This window comes from Lissotriton vulgaris, chromosome 11 (genome assembly GCF_964263255.1).
Source record: "Lissotriton vulgaris chromosome 11, aLisVul1.2, whole genome shotgun sequence".
In the NCBI taxonomy this organism is placed as follows: domain Eukaryota; kingdom Metazoa; phylum Chordata; class Amphibia; order Caudata; family Salamandridae; genus Lissotriton; species Lissotriton vulgaris.
The window spans coordinates 1048185552-1048207032 of NC_141699.1; the positions used below are offsets into that span (position 1 = coordinate 1048185552).

The 21481-nt window shown below is 46.4% G+C and overlaps 1 protein-coding gene across 1 annotated transcript in view; it reads left to right on the forward strand.

Moving 5' to 3' along the window:
* The window catches only part of SPATA16 (spermatogenesis associated 16), a 479311-nt gene that overhangs the window by 74111 nt on the left and 383719 nt on the right, over positions 1-21481 (forward strand). The window contains exons 2-3 of the mRNA XM_086942587.1: positions 9910-10534; positions 12914-13059. Of these exons, the coding sequence (XP_086798713.1) occupies positions 9910-10534; positions 12914-13059 (771 nt within the window). The remainder of the gene's footprint in view (positions 1-9909; positions 10535-12913; positions 13060-21481) is intronic.

The following is a 21481-nucleotide window of genomic DNA, read 5'->3' on the forward strand; positions in this document are numbered from 1 at the left end:
ATCGGGTGAAAATGGGGGTAGAGGAGGCGCTAAACAGGTCTGAAATAGTCCGAGGGGCGCCTTTACCAACCCCGATTGATACCCTGGCGATGATTCCCTGGCTCAGCGAATACCCAGATCGTACTTCTGCTGGGGTGCTACGAAACGGTTTTTCATATGGTTTCCGCATCCCGGTGGGTAACTTTCAGGGTGTCGGGACGTGCAAAAATCAACTTTCCGTCTTGCAGCATACTACTGTAGTACAGGATAAGATCCGGAAAGAGGTTACCCGAGGTCGGGTTGCCGGCCCGTTTCCTGTCCCCCCGGTGCCGAACTTTGTTTGTTCTCCTTTAGGGGTGGTCCCCAAGAAGGACCCGGGTGAGTTTCGATTGATTCACAATTTATCAGCCCCTCATGGCCTTTCTGTAAACGATGCAATTAATCCAGAAATGTGTTCGGTGCGGTACGCATCATTCGATGAGGCCGTAGCCATTTTGAATCGCCTAGGGCCCGGGACGCTGATGGCGAAATCAGATATCGAGTCAGCGTTCCGTTTGCTCCCGGTATACCCGGAAGACCAACGTTTGTTGGGATTCATGTTTCAAGGTTTGTATTACATGGACAGGTGTATGCCGATGGGGTGCTCGATATCTTGTGCTTATTTCGAGAAATTCAGTAGTTTTCTGCAATGGGTTTACACGAAGAAAACAGGTTTTCGGAATGTGATGCATTACCTCGATGACTTTCTGTTCCTTGGGGCCGCTGGGGATGATGAATGTGCCCGGGCCTTGACTGAATTTTGTGTTTTAATGAATCAATTTGGCGTGCCGTTGGCACCAGGTAAAACTGTGGGTCCCACGACTTGCCTCGAGTTCCTCGGGATCGAGTTGGACTCTAGTGAGGGTTGTTTTCGTTTACCAGCTTCCAAAGTATCGAAATTCAAGATAGCCCTGCAAATGTGTATCACCGCATCTAAAGTTACGCTGCACCAATTGCAGCAATTGGTGGGGAAGTTGAATTTTGCCTTAAGGGTGATCCCGATGGCCCGCCCCTTCTCCCGTTCGATTGCACAGGCGATGGTCGGCCTAAAGGAGGGTCACCATCGCACGAGGTTATCGGCCGAGGTCCGCCAAGACATGCGTATTTGGTTAGCATTTTTGGCGGATTTCAATGGTCGAGTCGTCTGGAACAAACCGGCCTTGTCCTCTGAAGAGCTTGGTCTATGGACGGATTCAGCGGGAAGCATGGGTTTCGGCGCCATCTTCGGCACAAAATGGTCGGCACAAAAGTGGCCAGCATGGTGGCACGAGGAGGGGCTGACGAGTAATATTGCTTTCCTTGAGCTGTTTCCTATTTTGGTGGCCCTCAGATCCTGGCCCGATGGATTCAAAAATCATTCTGTCATATTTTGGTCTGACAATATGACCGTTGTAGAATGCATCAATAGTCAGGCAGCACGTTGTAAAATGATTTTGAGGCTGCTTAAAGAAATTGTCTTACTGTGTATGCAACTGAACGTGGTATTCAGAGCAAAACATGTCCCGGGGGTGATGAATCAGGCTGCTGATGCACTGTCTCGTTTTCAAATGCAGGCTTTCTCGGGTTTCCTTCCCTCAGCAGACCCCGAGCCAGCACCCTTTCCCGAAGCTCTCTGGTCTCTCGGTGCCCCGAACTTCGTTACCTCGTGGGAGAGAGTCTAGCACCAAGGACGAGGAAGGCATACGAAGGGGCGTTTCGGGCTTATTTGGCCTTTTTGGGGACTGAGAGAGGGGGATTTTGGGGGCATGAGGATTGGGTAGTACATTTTCTGATGTCCTTGCGTAAGGCTGGGAAGTCGGTGGCTACAGCCCAGAGGCATCGTGCTGCCATCTCCTTTGTTGCCAGGGCTCATAATATCCAGGACCCGACAGCGTCTTTTGCTGTACAGAAAGCGCTGCGTGGGTGGCAACGCCTTGAGGGTCGCAGAGTAGATGAGAGGCGCCCGATAGGTCTGGATAGGTTGTCCCAGTTGCTGGCCACACTCCCCGACATATGCTCGTCTCAGTTCGAGGCCTGTTTGTTCCGAGCCGCTTTTACGCTTGCATTTCACGGGGCTATGAGGATAAGTGAGCTGGTGGCAAGGAGCAAGCGGGATGTGGCGGGGGGTTTGTGCCGGGAACACGTTCAGATCAGGGGTGAGACTATGACGGTATCCTTTGTCAAGTCAAAAACCGATCAAAGTGGGGTGGGAGACTGCATAGTCATTCGCAGGATTCCAGGGTCTTCCATGTGTCCGGTGAGGTGTTTAGAGGATTACCTAGCACGAAGGGTGGCATCATGGGGGGGGACAATGTTGAGACACGCGGACGCCACCCCACTGACAAAGTTTCAGTTTCAGCGGGTGCTCGCGATGTCGATTACCGCAGCGGGCTTGGACCCGGGTGAGTTTGGGACCCATTCCTTTCGGATAGGGGCTGCCACTGAAGCTGCAGCCAGGGGTCTTAATGTGGAACAAGTAAAACGAGTGGGGCGTTGGTCCTCCAATTGTTATAAGAGGTATGTGCGGTTGCACATGTTGTGAAGCTGTAATAATGTACTCACGCTTCTTGTCTTTTGTTTGGTTTTCAGTTACGCAAGCCTTCGAGGCGGGGCGGACTATGCAGTCGACCCAACACCGGGCCAGCGGTCAGACATCACCGGCTGTGAGAAAGGAGGTGTGGGTCGTGGGCCACTCATACGTGAGGCGTGCCGCAGACGTATTCGAAGCAGGTGACATGATTCACGTAGCTGGGGAATACGGGTACAGGATGTCCTTCTACGGAAGGGGCGGTCTCTGTATTGGCCAGTTTCAGGCTTACTTTGAGGGTTTGTTAGGGCGGGTGAGGTCACCGCCGTCTATAGTCATAGTACATTTAGGGGGCAATGATTTGGTCACCACCGGTAGACGACTTCTCCTGGAGGCAATGCTTTCCACTGTAAGTTGGTTGGCGAGGAAAGTTCCGGGGTGCATAATTGCGTGGTCTCATATGATCCCACGAAAAGTGTGGCGGGGGGCTATTTCGATCCCTGCTTTGAACCATTCTGTTAGGAAACTTAATAACAAAATGGGTAGGTTGTTCCGTTCCAGGACATTGCATTCTATCTCGCACGGTTGTATTAATGATGACAGTATGTATCTGGGGGATGGTGTGCATTTGTCTCGGGTGGGAAATGAGTTACTCATAGGAGACTTCTTAGCATGGTTAAAAACGTTGGAACATGACCTTTAGCTAGGAGTTTTGTGGGGGGCCCGGATAGCCGGTCAACTATCCGGGCCTGTGGCGGTAAGGTCATGATCGGTGAGCACTAATTAGTAGATCCCTATGAGTGGGCGTCACCCAACACGGATGGGAGCGCTCGGGAGAGGTGGCCATTGGCCCCTCAATGGGGAGGCGGTCCCTTCTAAGGATGGGTCGCCGGAAGTAAAGGAAAGGCGGTCAAGGCCCCTTCCTTTGTAGGAGGGGTTACAGCCCCCTCCTGGGGAATTTCCCGGGGCCAGTGACATCTGCGACGGCAGATGCGGTAAGTTGTGTGGGGTTGGGATAAGGGCCACGATACCTTCTAGATACCTCACACGAGTATTCGAACGACCTTTAACTGGCGTCGAGTTTTAGGTGCCCCCGTCAAGACAAGGGAAATTGGTAGTAGTTGCACTTGAGGTACGCCTCCGTGCTGTCGCCCATCCCAAGTGGGAGGGGTAAGTCTGGTTAGGGATCTTGACACCGGTTATGACCCTGCCGTTGGCCCTTAAACGTTAGGTTGTACAATTTCAATATGTCAAGAAATGTTTTGTAGGTTGCTAGTTCGGCTAGGAGAACCTCTGTATTAGAGAATCTGTTAAGGTTAGCCAAACATCGCAATATGGTAATGAAATTGTACATAACATGAAACGTTTAATGTTTTAATTTTGTTTTAATAAATACGGCCGGGATGGTCACTCCATCCCACTTCCAAAAACTTCAAGAACTGTTTCCGGTTTCACTCCTTTTGGGGATTGTGTTGAGAGGGGGTGGCGGGTATCTCGGCCATATGGAAAGGGGCGACCGAATCGGTCCCCCCGAACGTATGGCCGAGTGCCTCGATCCCCCCGGGAAGCCATTTTGGGCGGGAGGCGCGTCTCAGCTGGTATGCCCGAAGCGGCGTAGCTGGGGCGCGCTCGTTCCCGCCCTAGAGTGGGCTGGCCTAGACACCGACGCAGCCAGCCACGCCCTCAGGGGCAGGCAGGGGCGGGTATACGCCCGCCCTGAAGACGGATAAAAAGGGACGCAAGACCAGAAGACATCCTCTTGTTCTTGTGCTCTGAAGCTGCACCTCCTCGCTGCACGTGAGCTCGGGACAGAACGAAGAGCCAATTTTGACCCACCCACCAGCCCCTGAAGACAGCCAGTTGTGTATAATAAAGTTGATTAATTTTGTTTGTTTGCGTTTACAGGTTGTAGTGCCATGTTGATTTTGAGTTAATAAAGAATGGTCGTTTTTGAGTACGTTTGCCATTAAAGATATTCAGTTTAGTGTTGAATTTTGATGTATGCTCTTTCGGTCATAGTGGCCAAGGTATTCTTAGGTTAATTTGCACTGTCGTATTTATTTTGGTAGGCGGTAAGGTCATGATCGGTGAGCACTAATTAGTAGATCCCTATGAGTGGGCGTCACCCAACACGGATGGGAGCGCTCGGGAGAGGTGGCCATTGGCCCCTCAATGGGGAGGCGGTCCCTTCTAAGGATGGGTCGCCGGAAGTAAAGGAAAGGCGGTCAAGGCCCCTTCCTTTGTAGGAGGGGTTACAGCCCCCTCCTGGGGAATTTCCCGGGGCCAGTGACATCTGCGACGGCAGATGCGGTAAGTTGTGTGGGGTTGGGATAAGGGCCACGATACCTTCTAGATACCTCACACGAGTATTCGAACGACCTTTAACTGGCGTCGAGTTTTAGGTGCCCCCGTCAAGACAAGGGAAATTGGTAGTAGTTGCACTTGAGGTACGCCTCCGTGCTGTCGCCCATCCCAAGTGGGAGGGGTAAGTCTGGTTAGGGATCTTGACACCGGTTATGACCCTGCCGTTGGCCCTTAAACGTTAGGTTGTACAATTTCAATATGTCAAGAAATGTTTTGTAGGTTGCTAGTTCGGCTAGGAGAACCTCTGTATTAGAGAATCTGTTAAGGTTAGCCAAACATCGCAATATGGTAATGAAATTGTACATAACATGAAACATTTAATGTTTTAATTTTGTTTTAATAAATACGGCCGGGATGGTCACTCCATCCCACTTCCAAAAACTTCAAGAACTGTTTCCGGTTTCACTCCTTTTGGGGATTGTGTTGAGAGGGGGTGGCGGGTATCTCGGCCATATAGAATTAATTGATGTAATGGCAATATTATGTGTTTAGAGGAGTTCTGACAACTTTTGGGCTAAGTGTCACTGCACCTGCCGCACCATTCAAATCATGCACCTAGTGTATGCAAGATAACTGCATTTGTGACTGTCTGTTTAGTAGTAAAATATTGTAATATTTGGTGTTTAGTGGGGCTCCTACAGCTTTTGGCCCCGGTATCACTGCACCTGCTGCATCATTGAAAGCATGACCCTAGTACCTGCAAGGTAACGGCACTCATGACTGCTTATTTAGAAGTTAAATATAGCAATATTTGTGTTTAGTGGGGTCCCTAGAGCTTTTGGCCCCAGTGTCACTGCAACTGCTGCACCAGTCAAATCAAGCCCCTTTTAACTTACAGATGATTGCAATTGTGTCTACCTGTATAGTGGTGAAACATAGAAATATTAGGTGTTTCAGAGGAGTACTGACAACCTTTGGGCCCGGTGCCACTGCAACTGCTGCACTGTTCAAATCATGACCCCAGTGCCTGAAAGATAACTGAGCTTGTGGCTGCCTGTTTAGTTGTAAAGAATAGCAAGAATCCATGTTTAGTGGGGTGCTTGGAGCTTTTGGTTCCAGGGCCACTGCACCTGCTGCACTATTGAAATCATGACCCTGTTGTCTGCAAGGAACTGCACTTGTGGTTCACTGTTTAGGAATAAAATACAGCAATATTAGGTGTTTACTGGAGTGCCTCAAGCTTTTGGTCCCAGTGCCACTGCACCTGCTGCACTATTGAAATCATGACTCTGGAGCTCGCTAGATAAATGTACTGTGATTGTCTGTTTAGTTGTAAAATATAGCAATATTAGGTGTTTAGAAGAGTTCTGACTACTTCTGGGCCAAGTGCCACTGCACCTGCTGCACATTCAAATCATGACGCTGTTATCTGCAAGGTAACTGCACTCGTGACTGCCTGTTTAGTAGTAAAATATAGCATTTTTCAGGTGTTTAGTGGGGTGCCTAAAGCTTTTTGATTCTGGGGTCAATGCTCCTGCTGCACCATTAGAATCATGACCATGTTGTCTGCACAGTGACTGCACTTGTGACTGCCTGTTGAGTTTGAAATTTTAGCAATAATCTGGGTTTAGTGGAGTCCCTAGAGCTTTTGGCCCGGTGCCACTACACCTGCTGCGCCATTCAAATCAAGTCCCTGCACTTGTGACTGCCTGCTTAGTTGTAAAATATAGCAAAGTATGTATGTAGAGAAGTTGTGACAACTTTTGGGCCTGGTGCTACTGCAGCTGCTGCACCATTCAAATCATGACCCTGTTGTCTGCAAGATACCTGCACTTGTGGCTGCTTTTTTAGTGGCAAAATATAGCATAGCTCTTGCTCTAGTATATTAACTTTAATGTGCAATGTTTATTACAACATTTGGAATTTGATCATAATGACCAAATAGATTAGGTTGAAAAAAATCAATCCAATAATGCCTACAAAGTTCAAAGAAAGGTACTGAGCCATGAATAGGAAATGCAAACACAAGAAGATGATGGACCGAGCACTGAAACTTTTCAGACACTAACCCCCTGTCACAGATCTGGGTTGAATCCATCATCCTTCTTTAGCTCACTTCGCCACCCCAGATCAGACACAGCTATATGCAAATCAGTCTTGAAACTGTGCCTCCTGTGAACAGTCCAGCCCGAACTGCCAAGCTATGTCTTCCATGGGGCGGAAACAAGCATCCTGGGACCGGTTTCGGGCTAACAGCCCTCATCAGCCAGGCTAGTTGAATCCAGTGGCAAAGCAAGGGACCCACGTCTGGGCATACCCTGCCAGCTGTGTCCGAACTGGGGTGTCGAAGTGAGCTAAAGAATGATGATGGATTCAACCCAGATCTGTGACTGGGTGTGAGTGTTTGAAAAGTTTCAACACTCCGTCCATCATCTCCTTGTGTTTGCTTTGTTCGCCCTAAGTTGGCAGGGTATGCCCAGATAGCGAAACATCCTTTACGACGCAACTTTTACCACGCAGTGCCTTTACAACGCAGGTTTTTTAATGCAAGTCATTACAACGAATTGCGCTGGGGGGCGCTCTAGGATAGGTAATAGTTTAATTTACTATCCAACACCTTCCCTACTATCCACGGGGACTGGAGTTGGAATAGTAAATTAAACTATTCACTATCCAGCAACCCCCCAACGACGACTTGCGTTGAAAAACCTGCGTTGTAAAAGCATGCATGATAAAAGCATGCGTTGTAACAACGTACATCCGCCCAGATGTGGGACCCTTGATCACTTTGCCACTGGATTCAAGCTAGGCTGGCTGATGAGATGTGTTACCCCGAATGTGGTCCTAGGATGCTTGTTTCCAGTCCAGGGAAGACATGTTTTGTCAGTTCGGGCTGGACTGTTCCCATGAGGCACAGGGTCAAGACTGATTTGCACATAGCTGTGTCTGAACTGGGGTGGCGAATTGAGCTAAAGAATGATGATAGATTCAACCCAGATCTGTGACTGGGGTGAGTGTTTGAAAAGTTTCAGCACTCCGACCATCATCTCCTTGTGATTGCTTTGGCATGGATAGGAAATGCCACAAACATTCTAAGGCTAATGCATCTGCTTTACACAACTTAGAAATAAAAAGCAAGCATTCCAGCATACTGTTAGAAGCTGTCTGCCTTTTCTGTGGGAAGACATCTTATCTTGACAGTGAAAGGAGCTTAAACAGTGTGAACAGCTTTAGTAGAAGTATTGTAAATGCGTCAGGCAGAGGAAGTTAACAGAAAAAGAATCCGCACAAAACCGAATGGACACAGTAATTTCACTGTGGGAACTGATGAGAGCCAGTTTTTAAGATATATTGAATACAAAAGATTTCAGCAGGTGAAACCTAAAAATGAACTCTGCACATGTTGAGTAAAAAGATTACAATGGAAAATAAGTGGTGCAATTATAAAAAAGTGGGAATGACATGCTGAAACACTGAAATAAATTATGAATTGTTTCTATCAATAAAAGGAGCATCGAATTCTAATACCAAAGAGCACCAACAGGTAACAAATGTTTCACGAAGTGATCAGGCACCAGGTAAGTAATACATTACACTATGTATGTTTTGAATGTCAACCTACCTGCCACAGCACAGCACTCTCCAACTTTCTGGGACCTAGTTCAAGTTTTATTCTAAATTCGCTATTAAAATAAAATAAAATAAATGAGTCTATTAGCTGAGATTAGCCAAAACCGTAACTTTAGCAATGGCAGTAACAACCACATTTATAATTTAAGAGTAAGTAGGCTAACTCAGCAAGATAAGAAAAGTTGTACGAGTGGCTGTTTATAAATAATATTTATCAAGAAAAACTAAAAATAGCATACTTAGTATAGATTTTTAATCTGGTAGTAATTCATAGACATATTTAATTATATGTAATAATGTTAATACTGATGAATAACTTTGCATACACCACTTCACAATCTCTATCTCTCAGAATATATACTTTTCAACTAGTAAAGAAGTGATAATAAAGTATGTATGAATGTTACTATTCGAACAACCACTATTTGGTGGTTTACTAGCCTGAAAATAAAAAGGTTTTGATATTCTACAAGAACATACTCTGTTAACCTCTTAAGTGCTGCGTCGGGGCGTTGGCCGACGGCAGCACTACCTCCCCAGTGCTGCGCACGACCATTGGACGTCCATTCAGCACTAGTTCCAATGGACAGCGCAGCACTGGGGAGGGATATTTGCGCGGCATCTAAGGTGTTAAGCACCATAACACTTACTTTCAAAACTATTGCAGCCATAGCATCGACTAACACAGGTCGACATCAATGTATTTTTCTTAACTCCACATATATCTAACCTGATTTATCTAGGAGAATTTATTTTGGCCCCATGTCCGAGGGGTTTGGTGGCAAAATGTAGCTTTACTAAAGCACCCTAAATCCTAGCATTGGTCCTGATAAAGTGATGAGTGCAATTCTGGCCTGGAAGACTGGTTACATAAACTGCTCTGGGCTGTGCTATTTTTGTTTTGCTCTGAGCTAGTTTGTAAGAAGATGCTATTTGTCACCTTACCACATATTGTTGACAGTCTGATTTGTTTTGCTCAAGTTTGTGCTGGTTTGTGCCATAATATTTATTTATGTATTTGTTATATGTTTTATGTCATTTATTGTGCCAAATTTTATTGTATCATATTGTGTTTTCAACACTGCCAAAATGTGATCATGTATTTTTGTAACTGGAAGGCAGCACTGGTCGGTGGGGACAAAAATGAAGACTAATTTTTTACCATTACAAAGATGTACCAAAGTGGTGGTTTGTACCTGAAGTGTAAATTGGCACACACCAACAAAAAAATAGAAAAAGTCACCCTCTAGACAATTTCTTGCCCCCTAATGTAGCAACAAATGGAAGTCAGTCTCTAGCAATGTCCTATTTTGGAGTATTCTGAAAAGTGATGGACTCGGTTGAAAATGTCCCATTGTTAACAATTTAGATCCGGGCTTCACATGTACCTACTAGTGTGGCTTCCTGGCTTTTTCTCTAATTCGGCTATGACATTTATATATTTATTTTAGGTACTTGGGCGGCATGGAGTCAAGAAGTCAACACTGTGACAGTGGTGTGAACAGTGCAAGCCCGCATGGCGTGTCCCAGCGAGCAAATTCAAGCAATAATGCAAACATCACCCATGAAAGTTATATAGGCATCCCTGTAACTGCACAGGGGATCTTCAGATCCTGCGATGGACCACTGGAAGAAATGTTGGTGGACAGAGCTAAACAAGTAAACATTTTAAAGGAAAAGCAAAGCACAGATTTACAGAGATTGAGCATTAAGCGGAAGTGTGACATCGAAGAGATGTTTTGCACAAGGAAGGATCCTAGAATGTTAGAAATTGACTATCAGTTAGCGACTGTGCCCCTGCCGCGCATTCCACTGAAAAGCATCATGGATGTAGAGACAAGGTTGGTCTATGTGGATGAGCAGGAAATCGCCTATGAATTTGAGAAGTCTTTAGCATCAACCAGCGAGCTACAAACGCTTGAAGATGGAGAAATTGTGGACCTAACGGGCGCTTCCAATTCCAACCTTCGACCACAGACAGACAAATGGCTCCAGATGTCTTTGAAGGATGCAAGCACTTGTTACAGGCAGAAGAAGTATGCCGTAGCAGCAGGGAGATTCAGAACAGCACTTGAGGTATTGCATTAGGGGTAGTCATTTCTAGCATGATGTAAGTTCACAAGTTACCCCTGAGATTCACAGCTTCAGCCCTCCATGTGTGTTCTCCAAGTGGCATTGGAGTGCTGTGTTTACACAATTTGGGCCCAATTCACAAAGGTAAAAATAGACTTGAAGTCTAAGTTTACCTTTGTCAATTGGGTCCTTAGACTTTGGGTCTAAGTTTAAATTTGTGCATCCGGCCCTTAGACTTTAGGTCCAAGTCTACCTTTGTGAATCGGTCCCCTAGACTTCAAGTCTGAGTTTGCCTTTGTGAATTGGGCACTTACATTTTGGGTCCAAGTTTAAATTTGTACATTGGGCCATCAGACTTCAGGTCTAAGTTTACTTTTGTGAATCGGGCCCCCAGACTTTAGGTCTAAGTTTACCTTTGTGAATCACCCTGTGTGTGAGTAGTGCATCCTGGGAAAATCTTTGCTCTGTACCAAATTTCTCAGCCCAAGGCAGGGAAAAGGTCCTCATCAATATTAAAGAGACAGGATTTATTCTAAAAAAGTGTATGACTATCTGCAAATACAGTGATTGTAGGATGGAATGGAGAGCCGAGCTCCATCTCCGCTTTCCGATATTCGCAAAGTAAAGGAAGTGTAACCCCCTCCCTTAGATAGACAAAAGTTTTAATGTTAAACTAGTGTCTCTTGGTGACTCTGGGAGAGTGTGGTCTGCTACCAAAAATGCCTAGAGTGGAAGTTGCAGCTGATAGAGAACATCCACTGTGCAAATGGTTGCCAAGAAGTGGGAAGTTACTTGCTTTTTGACTACTAGAGTGGTTGTATACCAAGCACACATTTCTTTGCAAATCCCAAGTAAATTGAGATTTTTTTGGCCACTACTAATCCTTCCATAAATCAAGGAATTGTACTGATAATGGGAGAACCAAGCATAATTGGAGAAGATTTAGAAGCCATGTTTATCCATTCCTTTTTACTTCTGTCACAAGAGTGACTTACACATGGTATTCTCTATCTAAATCTGTACAGAGGGCATTCATGTAAATCTACATGATTTTAGTTCTATATTTTTTAAGCCTTTTTCTGAATGAATAAAGTGTTTTTCCTCTTTTTTTCACCAATGTTCTTTGTTAAAGAAGAGACTTCAAGAGCTCCTTCATCAGCACTGCCGGCATCCAGTACCTAGTTTTGGGGCCTAATGTGTCTCTTTTTGCAGCACATCTGTTATTTTTACCCCCTATTACCTTCTTCCTTGCTTTAAATAATTTTGGATTTTTAATTTGAAAGGAATAAATACAAGGAATAAATACAAGGAAACCAAACCATGACAAGAAAAAGCAGCATAAACGCAATTGCATTTCTTTGTCATGCCCTGTGGGCACTCTTGCCAGCCGTGTAGGCTGAACTCACACATATATATAATTGCTGTCCCCACCAGTGGCCTAGAGTCGGCGGTTGCCCCCATCGCCAATATTCTTAGGGGAACAACATTTTTAAACTTTCTTAAAATCTAACAGATGTGCTTGGGGGTAAGGGTCCCAATACTGGACTTGTGGAAGAGACTCAGGAAGTGCTTACGGTCCGCCCCGGGCGCTGGCAACCCACGCACTACCCCGCTGGTCCCTAACAAGATTATGCGGAAACCCCAATTTACTGGTTCATCGTAATGAGGGCCTAACAGTATGCCAGGGATTCCTAACAGAAGCCAGGGTAACTTTGTGGTAAGATTGTTGGGCACTGAAGGAGCTCAGTGACATCAAAACTCTTTGCTCTACGCCCTTAGCTTAACACTATGATCGCTTGCAATTTTCCTTGCAACTTGTCATTGCCAGCTGTTTCCAGCATTTTCCCATCACAAACTATATGGCAATATGCAGCTGACTTGGGGTATTTTATTTACTTTTTCAGTATGGTGTAGTTTTGGATGGCAGACACTTCTTATATATCATTACTGTTGTGTTCTTGAATTTCTCCAAATGCAGAATTAAAACATGGAATATCCCCAAATCCCTTGGTGGCCGCATTAAAGCAAATCCTCACCTTGTTCTTTTAAGTCGCCTGTGTGTAAAAATAATGGAAAGAATGAATTATGGCTAGAAATTAAAGAAATCAGGCCAACTAGTCACACTGCAGGAGAAAAGGATGTACCTATCTCACATAACCTGACACATACAGTTTAAATAAAGCCAAAAGCTAGGCAGCCAATATATCATGCCAGGAGAGACAAATTTCCTCAACTGTGATCATTAAGGTAGGTGCAAGCCAACTGGGTTTTAATTATTGACATTGTTTCTTCTTTTATTCTGAAAATTGTGTTAACTGTTTTACTTGCCATCCGAGTATTCCATAAAGAAACCTGAAACCTATTTTTTTGTGTGTTGTGAAGCTTTGCAGTAAGGGTGCAGCTCTAGGAAGACCATTTGAAGCATCTGCAGAAGACATCTCAAGTGTTGCCAGCTTCATTGAAACAAAGCTTGTGGCCTGCTACCTGCGGATGAGGAGACCTGACCTGGCCCTCAACCATGCTCACAGGTAACACTTGGAGTAATGCTTGGCAGATGTTACTAGCACCTTAGACGGGTATTAAAGCTGACTTCTTTCACCATCACACCACTCCCCAATGATAAACTTAGAATGGATATTTCAATAAAATGACGGAGTACAGTGTTACGCCAAAATGTAAAAAAATGTAATGCAGGGATGCGTTGTATTTACAAAAATACAGCGCAGCCTGCATTTCCACTGGGGATAAAAAAGCTGCCCAGCGCCAGTGCAAGCACCCTTACGCCTTGTTGCAACGGTGGCTGCCCTGCAGGGACAATTGTTTATGTGCAGGAAGACACACCTTCCTGCACATAAACAATCTTGAAAGGCGAATTGCTGTTTCTGTGGAGCCGATTCACAGAACTAACTTAAGACAAAATCCAAAACGTACTACTTTTGGTATTCACAGAAGTTAGGATTTTGTCTTAAGTTTGTCTTAAGACAGCCTTAAGACAGACTTAAGTTAGGATTTTGTCTTAAGTCCGTCTTAACTCTATCTTAAGACAAACTTAGGACAAAAACTTAGGCCCTTTGTGTAAAGCATTTCTTCTCATATCGCCAACCCAAGACCAGGTTTTACCTGGACTTAGTTTTCGGCGCTGGCCCATCCTTTTAAATATGGGGTGGCATCAAAAAGCAATGACTGTTGTGGCAGAATTCCCACTGCAACACTCATTGCATGCCCCTTTCATGCCAAAGGGCTTATTTACAAGCCACTTGTGCCGCAGGTGCCTCACTTTTAACATGGGAAAAAGGGAGCCACCGGCGGTGCAAGAGTCTTGTAAATAAGCCCCTAAGTGAAGCGTGAAAAGAGGCCTTATTTACAAGGTGGTATCAAGCCACGTTAAGTGGCTTAACGCTGCTTAGTTAATAAGGAGAATTGGATATTGCCACCAAAACCAGCCGCAGCTGCTGCAGGTAAGAGCGGTGGAGCAGTGAGGCTGGATAGGGGGTATTTCGAGAGACGACCACGAGGGAAAATGAATTATTTATCTAATTTTCCCTTGTGGTTGTCTCTCGAAAACCCCCACAGCTGGCCCCACCACTCTTACCTGTAGCGACCGTGGCTGACCAAAACATCAATAAAAGTGTTGTTCTGATGGCGATATCCCCTTGTAAATATGATAGTTCATTTTTTTGAGTGCTGTGACCAATATACACTTGGCTTACTTGCAGCATCTTAGGAGTAGCTAAATGAGTGAAAGCTCTGTAGGGGTTGGAGAGATGTAAAGTGGGTATGAAGTGAGTATTACAGAAAACCTTTATGATGCAAATGACTTCTCCCACCACGGGGGGAATTTACAATTGCATGAAGTGAGTAGGAGAGTAAACATTTCTGATACACATGACTGCTACCACTATCACAGCACACCTCTTGCAAACTTTATCTCTTTGGATTGTGTGACCCACATGCATCTGTATTATTTACAACAGCAGAGTACAGCAACAATATTAACACCTTCGCTGCGGCGGCTATTCTGCCGCAGCGCTAAGGGGTCGGGGGGCGCGCGGCGCGCACATGCTGGTGACGGAACCACTCCGTCACCAGCCGCGGTTGAGCTGTGCTCATGACGGAGCGGTTCCGTCATGGCCCCCCCCGCTCAATGGAACGCCCAGCGCAAGCGCGTCGGGTGGGCCATGATGGAACCGCTCCATCATCAGCACAGCGCCACCTCGGCTGATGACGGTGCGGTTCGGTCATCAGCACGGAAAGGGTTAAAGGTGTGTTTGGGGTTGGAAAGAAGTTGCCAGGGAACGAAAAAACTTGATTTAGAGAAGTTGATTTCTACCACCACAGCTATCCTCCATGAGAATTTTTTTTATGTGTTGTGACCCTTGTATGCTTGCCTTGCTTACAACACCAGTGCTCACTGAAAGACGTAAGGGCAGATTTACAAACACTTTGAGTTGGAGCAAAGCCACAAAAAGTGATGCAAACCGGCACAAGCTGTTCATGAGCTATTTACCTTCCAGTACGAAATTGGTTTTGTACTAAAAAGTAGTCAGTAAAGTAATGTGAATAATGCATTGACTGATTTGCGTTACTTTGCCCCTAGGATGCATGGGTGGTAGATTGGAGGGAGGGGTCCCATGCAACCAACCATAGTATTTGATGGAAAGCCCATCTATCAACAATGGTAGACAGGACTTTGTGCCAAAAAATCCAGCTTCTTGAGGCAGGAACTAATTAAAACATTTCTCCTTCCTTTTCTAGCAAAGCATGTGTAGTTCACTGTACAGCACACTTACAATGTGGGTAAATATTTAAAGTTAGTCTAAGCACTGTGGGCCTCATTTATGAAAAGTGACGCATCGCTGCGTGAAAGTGACGCACAGCCTCATAAATGAGGCCCTGTGTTTTGAACTGAAAGGACTCCTTTCCACTACACAGCCTCCTAAGCATCACACACACACACCTTTTCACTAAGGTGCCAGGGTGTGTGCTTGGCATTAGGCAGCCTGTTGGGACACCAATGCAGGGAATGACAACAGCAGCATCATATAGTTGTGGATATGGTCTGCAGTGTCTTCCTCCTTGTGCAACGGTTTTGGTTGCTACACTAGATAGTGCACCTTTTTTAATATATCTGATCTGAAGTGTTCTGTGGGAAGTGGGAGCGATGCTGCTATGGTGTGATGTGGGTATTGAACAAAATATTCCTAATGCCAATGACTTCTCCCACAATCACAGCCTATCTCTACCAGTTTGCTTTCAGACTTTCAAAGACAAATTACCGTCTTGCAAAAATATGATGGCCAAAAAATCCACTACCAAAATATTGTGAAGTTAAGTATATATAGCTAAGTGTTGGTTTATATATTTGCCTTGACAATATGTATCTTCCAGTTATGTGGAGATGGAGTAAAAAAATGAATTACATGCTTACCTATATATCATTACCTTCACGATATTTTGGTTCTCAGTCCTTACATCATGAAATTATGTAGGTCAATATTTCTGTAATGGATATTCTGACATATAACCTCCTCTGTGACAACTTTTCATTTTGTCAGCGTTGCAATCCACTTGCATTGGTGTTATTTACATCACAGGCACAGATTCCAATTTGCTCGGAATCAAGGTGTCATTTTTTGCACCTCAAAAAAAACAATACATCAGTATACATTATTTTTGCCAAAAATATGTGTTATGTTATATGTGTTTGTATAGCGCACTATAACCGTGGGCGTATCCTATCACTTCATATGTGTGTATGACTAGTCCCGGTAGGGGAGTTACAAAAAGAGACAAGTTGTCAACTTCTTGTGCAAGTCAAGAAAAGAAGAGGAGGCTCTGATGTGGAGAAAGAGGCAGTTTCATGCTTTAGATGTGATGTATGAGAAGCCTCGACCATTGGATCTGCTTCTACGGAAGCATTGAACCCATGCTAGTAAGGGTCCAACTGAGCAGAGTCGTTAGAGGGTTGGTGGAATGTATGCGGTGGTTTGGTAGGCCGGGCCTGAGTTGTTCATTGCTTTATATATGTGGTGAGGTATTTGAATTGTGGGCACTTGTGCATCAGGAGCCAGTGGGACTCCTGTAATTGTGGTGTGATGTGTGACCTGCGTAGAAGATTGAGGACAAGTCTGGCAGAGGAAATCTGGATGGTCTGTAATCTCTTCATGCGTTGCTTGACGATTGCTACATAGAAGCAGATGCCATAATCTAGACTGCTGGTTATTAGTGCTTCTATGACAGTTTTTTTCTGGTGCTGTGTGGTAGCTTCTTGTATATCGTTATTAGCATCCTCAGTGTGGAAACTGGTCACTGTGACTGTGTTGACCTGTGGAGAAATGTCCAGTATATTGTTAATAATGATTCTGAGGTTTATTGCCTGTTTGGTGGGGGTGAGAGTTTGTCTACGGTCTGTAGGGCACCAGGTGTAGTCCTACAGCGAAGCATCCTTTTCGAATATCACCACTTCTGTCGTATCAGTGTTTAGCTTAAGACAGTTGGACTTCAACCAGGGGACACATTACATATAGTGCCCAAGGGTTGCAACAGGAATGTGCACTTACCTTTTGTACCCTTGGGTATTCCAGAAGGTGCCACAGACATTTGTGGGGCCCCTTCTTTAAAACTGATAGTGCTTTCGCTTCAAACCAGATAGCTGAAGAAACAATATCTTCCGCTGGTTTTCAGAGGGTGTGCCATCATTTGCATGGGGGTGTGGTCCCATGCAAATGAGGAAATCACTTTGCCTCTCTGTCCACACCTTCTTACATACGCACGTCAAGCATGCTCTTTGGAGGCGCACTGAAAGTGCAACCCAAAAAGATGGTGCAATGTCGGTGCACCCCCTGGCGGAAGCCACCTGGAGGGGAGAAAGGGGGTCCCATGGACCCCTCAGACATACTCCTGCAGGTGGGTGCAGGCCCAAACCTCTCTTTAAAGCTACAGGCAGATTGATGCCAGCACAGAGAAACATGGAGTGGCTTGGAATCAGCCGCTCCTACGGAAGCGTAGTTCACAGATTGGGCTGCTCCCATGGCAGTGCGAGGTCATGGTTGCCCTGGTAGCAGAACACTCATTGTAATAGGGCGCACTGTCCCTGTTTGCTTCATGGTGCAAACAAGGACAGTACGCCCTGAATGTAATATGGCCTAGGTGGCCATGTCAATCACGCAGATGATAAAGATATTACTTATTATGGTGGATTTGTCCGACAGGGAGAGTATCAGTTTTGTGCCTCAGCGTAGGATAAGATTGTTACGTCATGAGCGCGGATGATGTAGGCCACTAGAGTCAGTAGATGCTGAAGATTTTGGGGCTGAGGGACAGTAACCTTGAGACACTCCACAGATGAGTCCATGAGCTTCTGAGGAGTAAGGTTCTCCTAGGTAGGATGGAGCAGATCCATTGGAGGGTGGGTCCTTGAACACCAGTCTTGTACTGTCATCTGATCAGGATATGGTGGGAGATTGCTTTGCAGGCCGCTGAGAGGTCTGTTAGGGTTAGGTCTGTGGTTTCTCCTGTGTTTAGGATCCTCTGGAAGTCATCTGTTGCTGTGAGGTGGACTGTCTCCGTGCTGTGGTAGGGTCTACATCCCGTTTAGGTGCTTTTGAGGAGCTGGTGGTTGGTGAGGTAGTTGGTAAGGCGTCTATTGATGGATTTTTCTAGGAGCTTGGCTGAGTACTCAAGGAGGGAGATTGGTAGGTTGTTTGCAAATATGGTCAGGGATGCCCGCCACCCCTTCCACCACCAATCCCAATGGTAGGAGACAGACACAGTTTGAATTTTTTGGAAGGCAGGGGGGCCTCACGACCCCCCGACCGTATTTATTAAAATATGAAACAAAATTTAAAAACTTTAAATTAAAACGTTTCATGTATCATGTACAAAATTCAACTTTCATTACACTTGATGAAGACAGGTATCCAGGCTAACCTTAACAAATCTCTAATACAAAGATTTTTCCTAACCGAGTCTAACATCATGACATAATGCATTTGCATAAGAATTTTGTACATCCTATTGTTAGGGGCCAATGGCAAGGTCTTCACCGGAGTCAGATCCCTATCACCAAATTCCCGCCCTCACGTTTGAGTGGCGCATGCGCAGAGGGCTTTACCCTCGTAGCCAACTGTAACTTCCCTTGTCATGGGGGCCCCCTTTCACTCGACGCCATCTTAAGGTCGTCCGAGTTCCCGTGCGGGGTATCCGTAAGAAGGACAGCGTGGACTCCCCACCTTTCCCCGCACTCTCTTCCGCCGGAGCGGATATCCGGCCCCCGGGAAATTCGTGGGAGGGGCATATTGCCGTCTCCCCCTGGGAGGGGCCTATGGCCGTCTCCCCTTGGGCGACCACCCGTAATGGGTGCCGCCCCCGTGGGAGGGGCCAATGGCCGCCTCCCCCCAGGCGCTCCCATCCATAATTGGTGGCGCCCCCACTAGGGACCTTGAAATCACTGCTCACCGATCATGACCTTACCGCCCGACCGAAGACTAAATAAATACAACAATTAGTTACCTACTAGGGAGAAAAAACCTATGCTTAACTCAAATTACAGCTAGATATATCCAATAAACTATAACATTGCTACAAAGGAAAAAAGGTCCTATAACAGAGAACGCTTTTATTGCATATAATTCATTACATTTCTACACAGGGAAAAAAGGCCTATAGGCATGTATTCAGTTGAGTTCACATTTATGGCATCAATTGTAGGTTAGAGAAACAATTCTAACAAGACGTTTATACATTACAATCAGCTTGCAAATTAGAACTTAGTTCACTCCCAAACTTCTGCAGTAGGGGCTGGTGGGTGGGTCAAAAACGGCAGCTTGTTCCCTTGAGGGCTCACGAGCGACGAGTGGTGCAGCCTTCAGAGTGCAGGAACAAGAGGACGCCTGCCAGGATTCCCGCGCTTTTTATCTTGCAGCGGGAAGGCGGGGCAGCATCCCCATCCCACCCAAAAGTGCACGGACTTCCGGGCGAGTGTTAGGACAACCCTTTTCGGCGGCAGGGGCGTGCTCCAACCACGCCACTATGGGCATACCGGCCGGGACACGCCCCCCGCCCGCAAAGGTTTCCCGGGGGATCGGGGCACCCAGCCATACGTTCGGGGTGACCGAGAGGTCTCCCCTTTCCATATGGTCAGGGATGCCCACCACCCCTTCCACCACCAATCCCAATGGTAGGAGACAGACACAGTTTGAACTTTTTGGAAGGCAGGGGGGCCTCACGACCCCCCGACCGTATTTATTAAAATATGAAACAAAATTTAAAAACTTTAAATTAAAACGTTTCATGTATCATGTACAAAATTCAACTTTCATTACACTTGATGAAGACAGGTATCCAGGCTAACCTTAACAAATCTCTAATACAAAGATTTTTCCTAACCGAGTCTAACATCATGACATAATGCATTTGCATAGGAATTTTGTACATCCTATCGTTAGGGGCCAACGGCAAGGTCTTAAACGGTGTCAGATCCCTATCACCAAATTCCCGCCCTCACGTTTGAGTGGCGCATGCGCAGAGGGCTTTACCCTCGTAGCCAACTGTAACTTCCCTTGTCATGGGGGCCCCCTTTCACTCGACGCCATCTTAAGGTCGTCCGGGTTCCCGTGCGGGGTATCCGTAAGAAGGACAGCACTCTCTTCCGCCGGAGCGGTAGTCCGGCCCCTGGGAAATTCGTGGGAGGGGCATATAGCCGTCTCCCCCTGGGAGGGGCCTATGGCCGTCACCCCTGGGCGACCCATCCGTAATGGGTGCCGCCCCCCCTGTGGGAGGGGCCAATGGCCGCCTCCCTCTGGGTGCTCCCATCCTAAATGGGTGGGCAATCCACTAGGGACCTTGAAATCACTGCTCACCGATCATGACCTTACCGCCACAGGCCAGATAGTTGACCGACTACCTGGCCCCCCACACCTCCTATAGGTCATGTCTCCTCAATCCCACTAGCCAAGCTATCATGTCTCCTATCAATAAGTCATTCCCCACCCTGGACAGGTGTACCCCATCACTTGAATAACAGTGGTCCCCCCAGATGCACCCATGCGGTATGCTTTGAAGATGAGCAGAGCGAAACAATATCTCCATTTTATTGTTGACCCTCTTTACCGAATGGTTCAACGCTGTCGTGGACAATCCACCCCTCCATACCCTCCTCGGAATCATGTGTGACCAAGCTTTTGTGCACCTCGGGAGCGTCTTTGCTAACCAACTAACTGCTGAGAGTATGTGCTCGATTAAAGCTTGTCTGCCCAACCTTACCAAGTCATTGCCCCCAATGTGTACTATGAGTAATGATGGCGGTGACCTGTGCCGCCCTAACAATTCTTCGACAAAACATCGCAGTTGGTCGATACACAAACCGCCCTTCCATGGAAGGACACTCTGAAACCATATTCCTCAGATGTGTGGATCGCATCACCTGCCTTGAATATGTCCGCGGCACGCCTCACGTATGAGTGGCCCACGACCCAGACCACTCGTCTTTCATTCCTTAATCCTGAAGTGGTGGTTAGCTGATACTGGGCCGGTCCCAATTTCCGCCCTGCGTCACAGGCTCGTGAAACTGTAATCGAAACAAAAGACAACAAGCGTGAGTGCACTTCTTCATTAACTTATAACATGTGCAGCCTCACGTACTGTTTGAAACAATTCGAAGACCAGCGGCCTAATTGTTTAACATTGTCTGCCCGCAGACCCCCAGCCGTTGCTTCCGTAGCGGCCCCTATTCTGAATGAATGAGTCCCAAAATCACTCGGGTTCAAGCCCGCAGCTGCAATCGTGATTGCCAGCACCCTCTGGAACTGAAACTTTGTTAACGGGGTGCTGTCAGCATGTCGCAGCAAGGTCCCCCCCCCACGTCGCCAACCTTTGTTTTAGGTAGGCCTCAACATGCCTCACTGGACAACAGGGACTACCCGGAGCGCGCTGCAAAACAATGCTACTCCC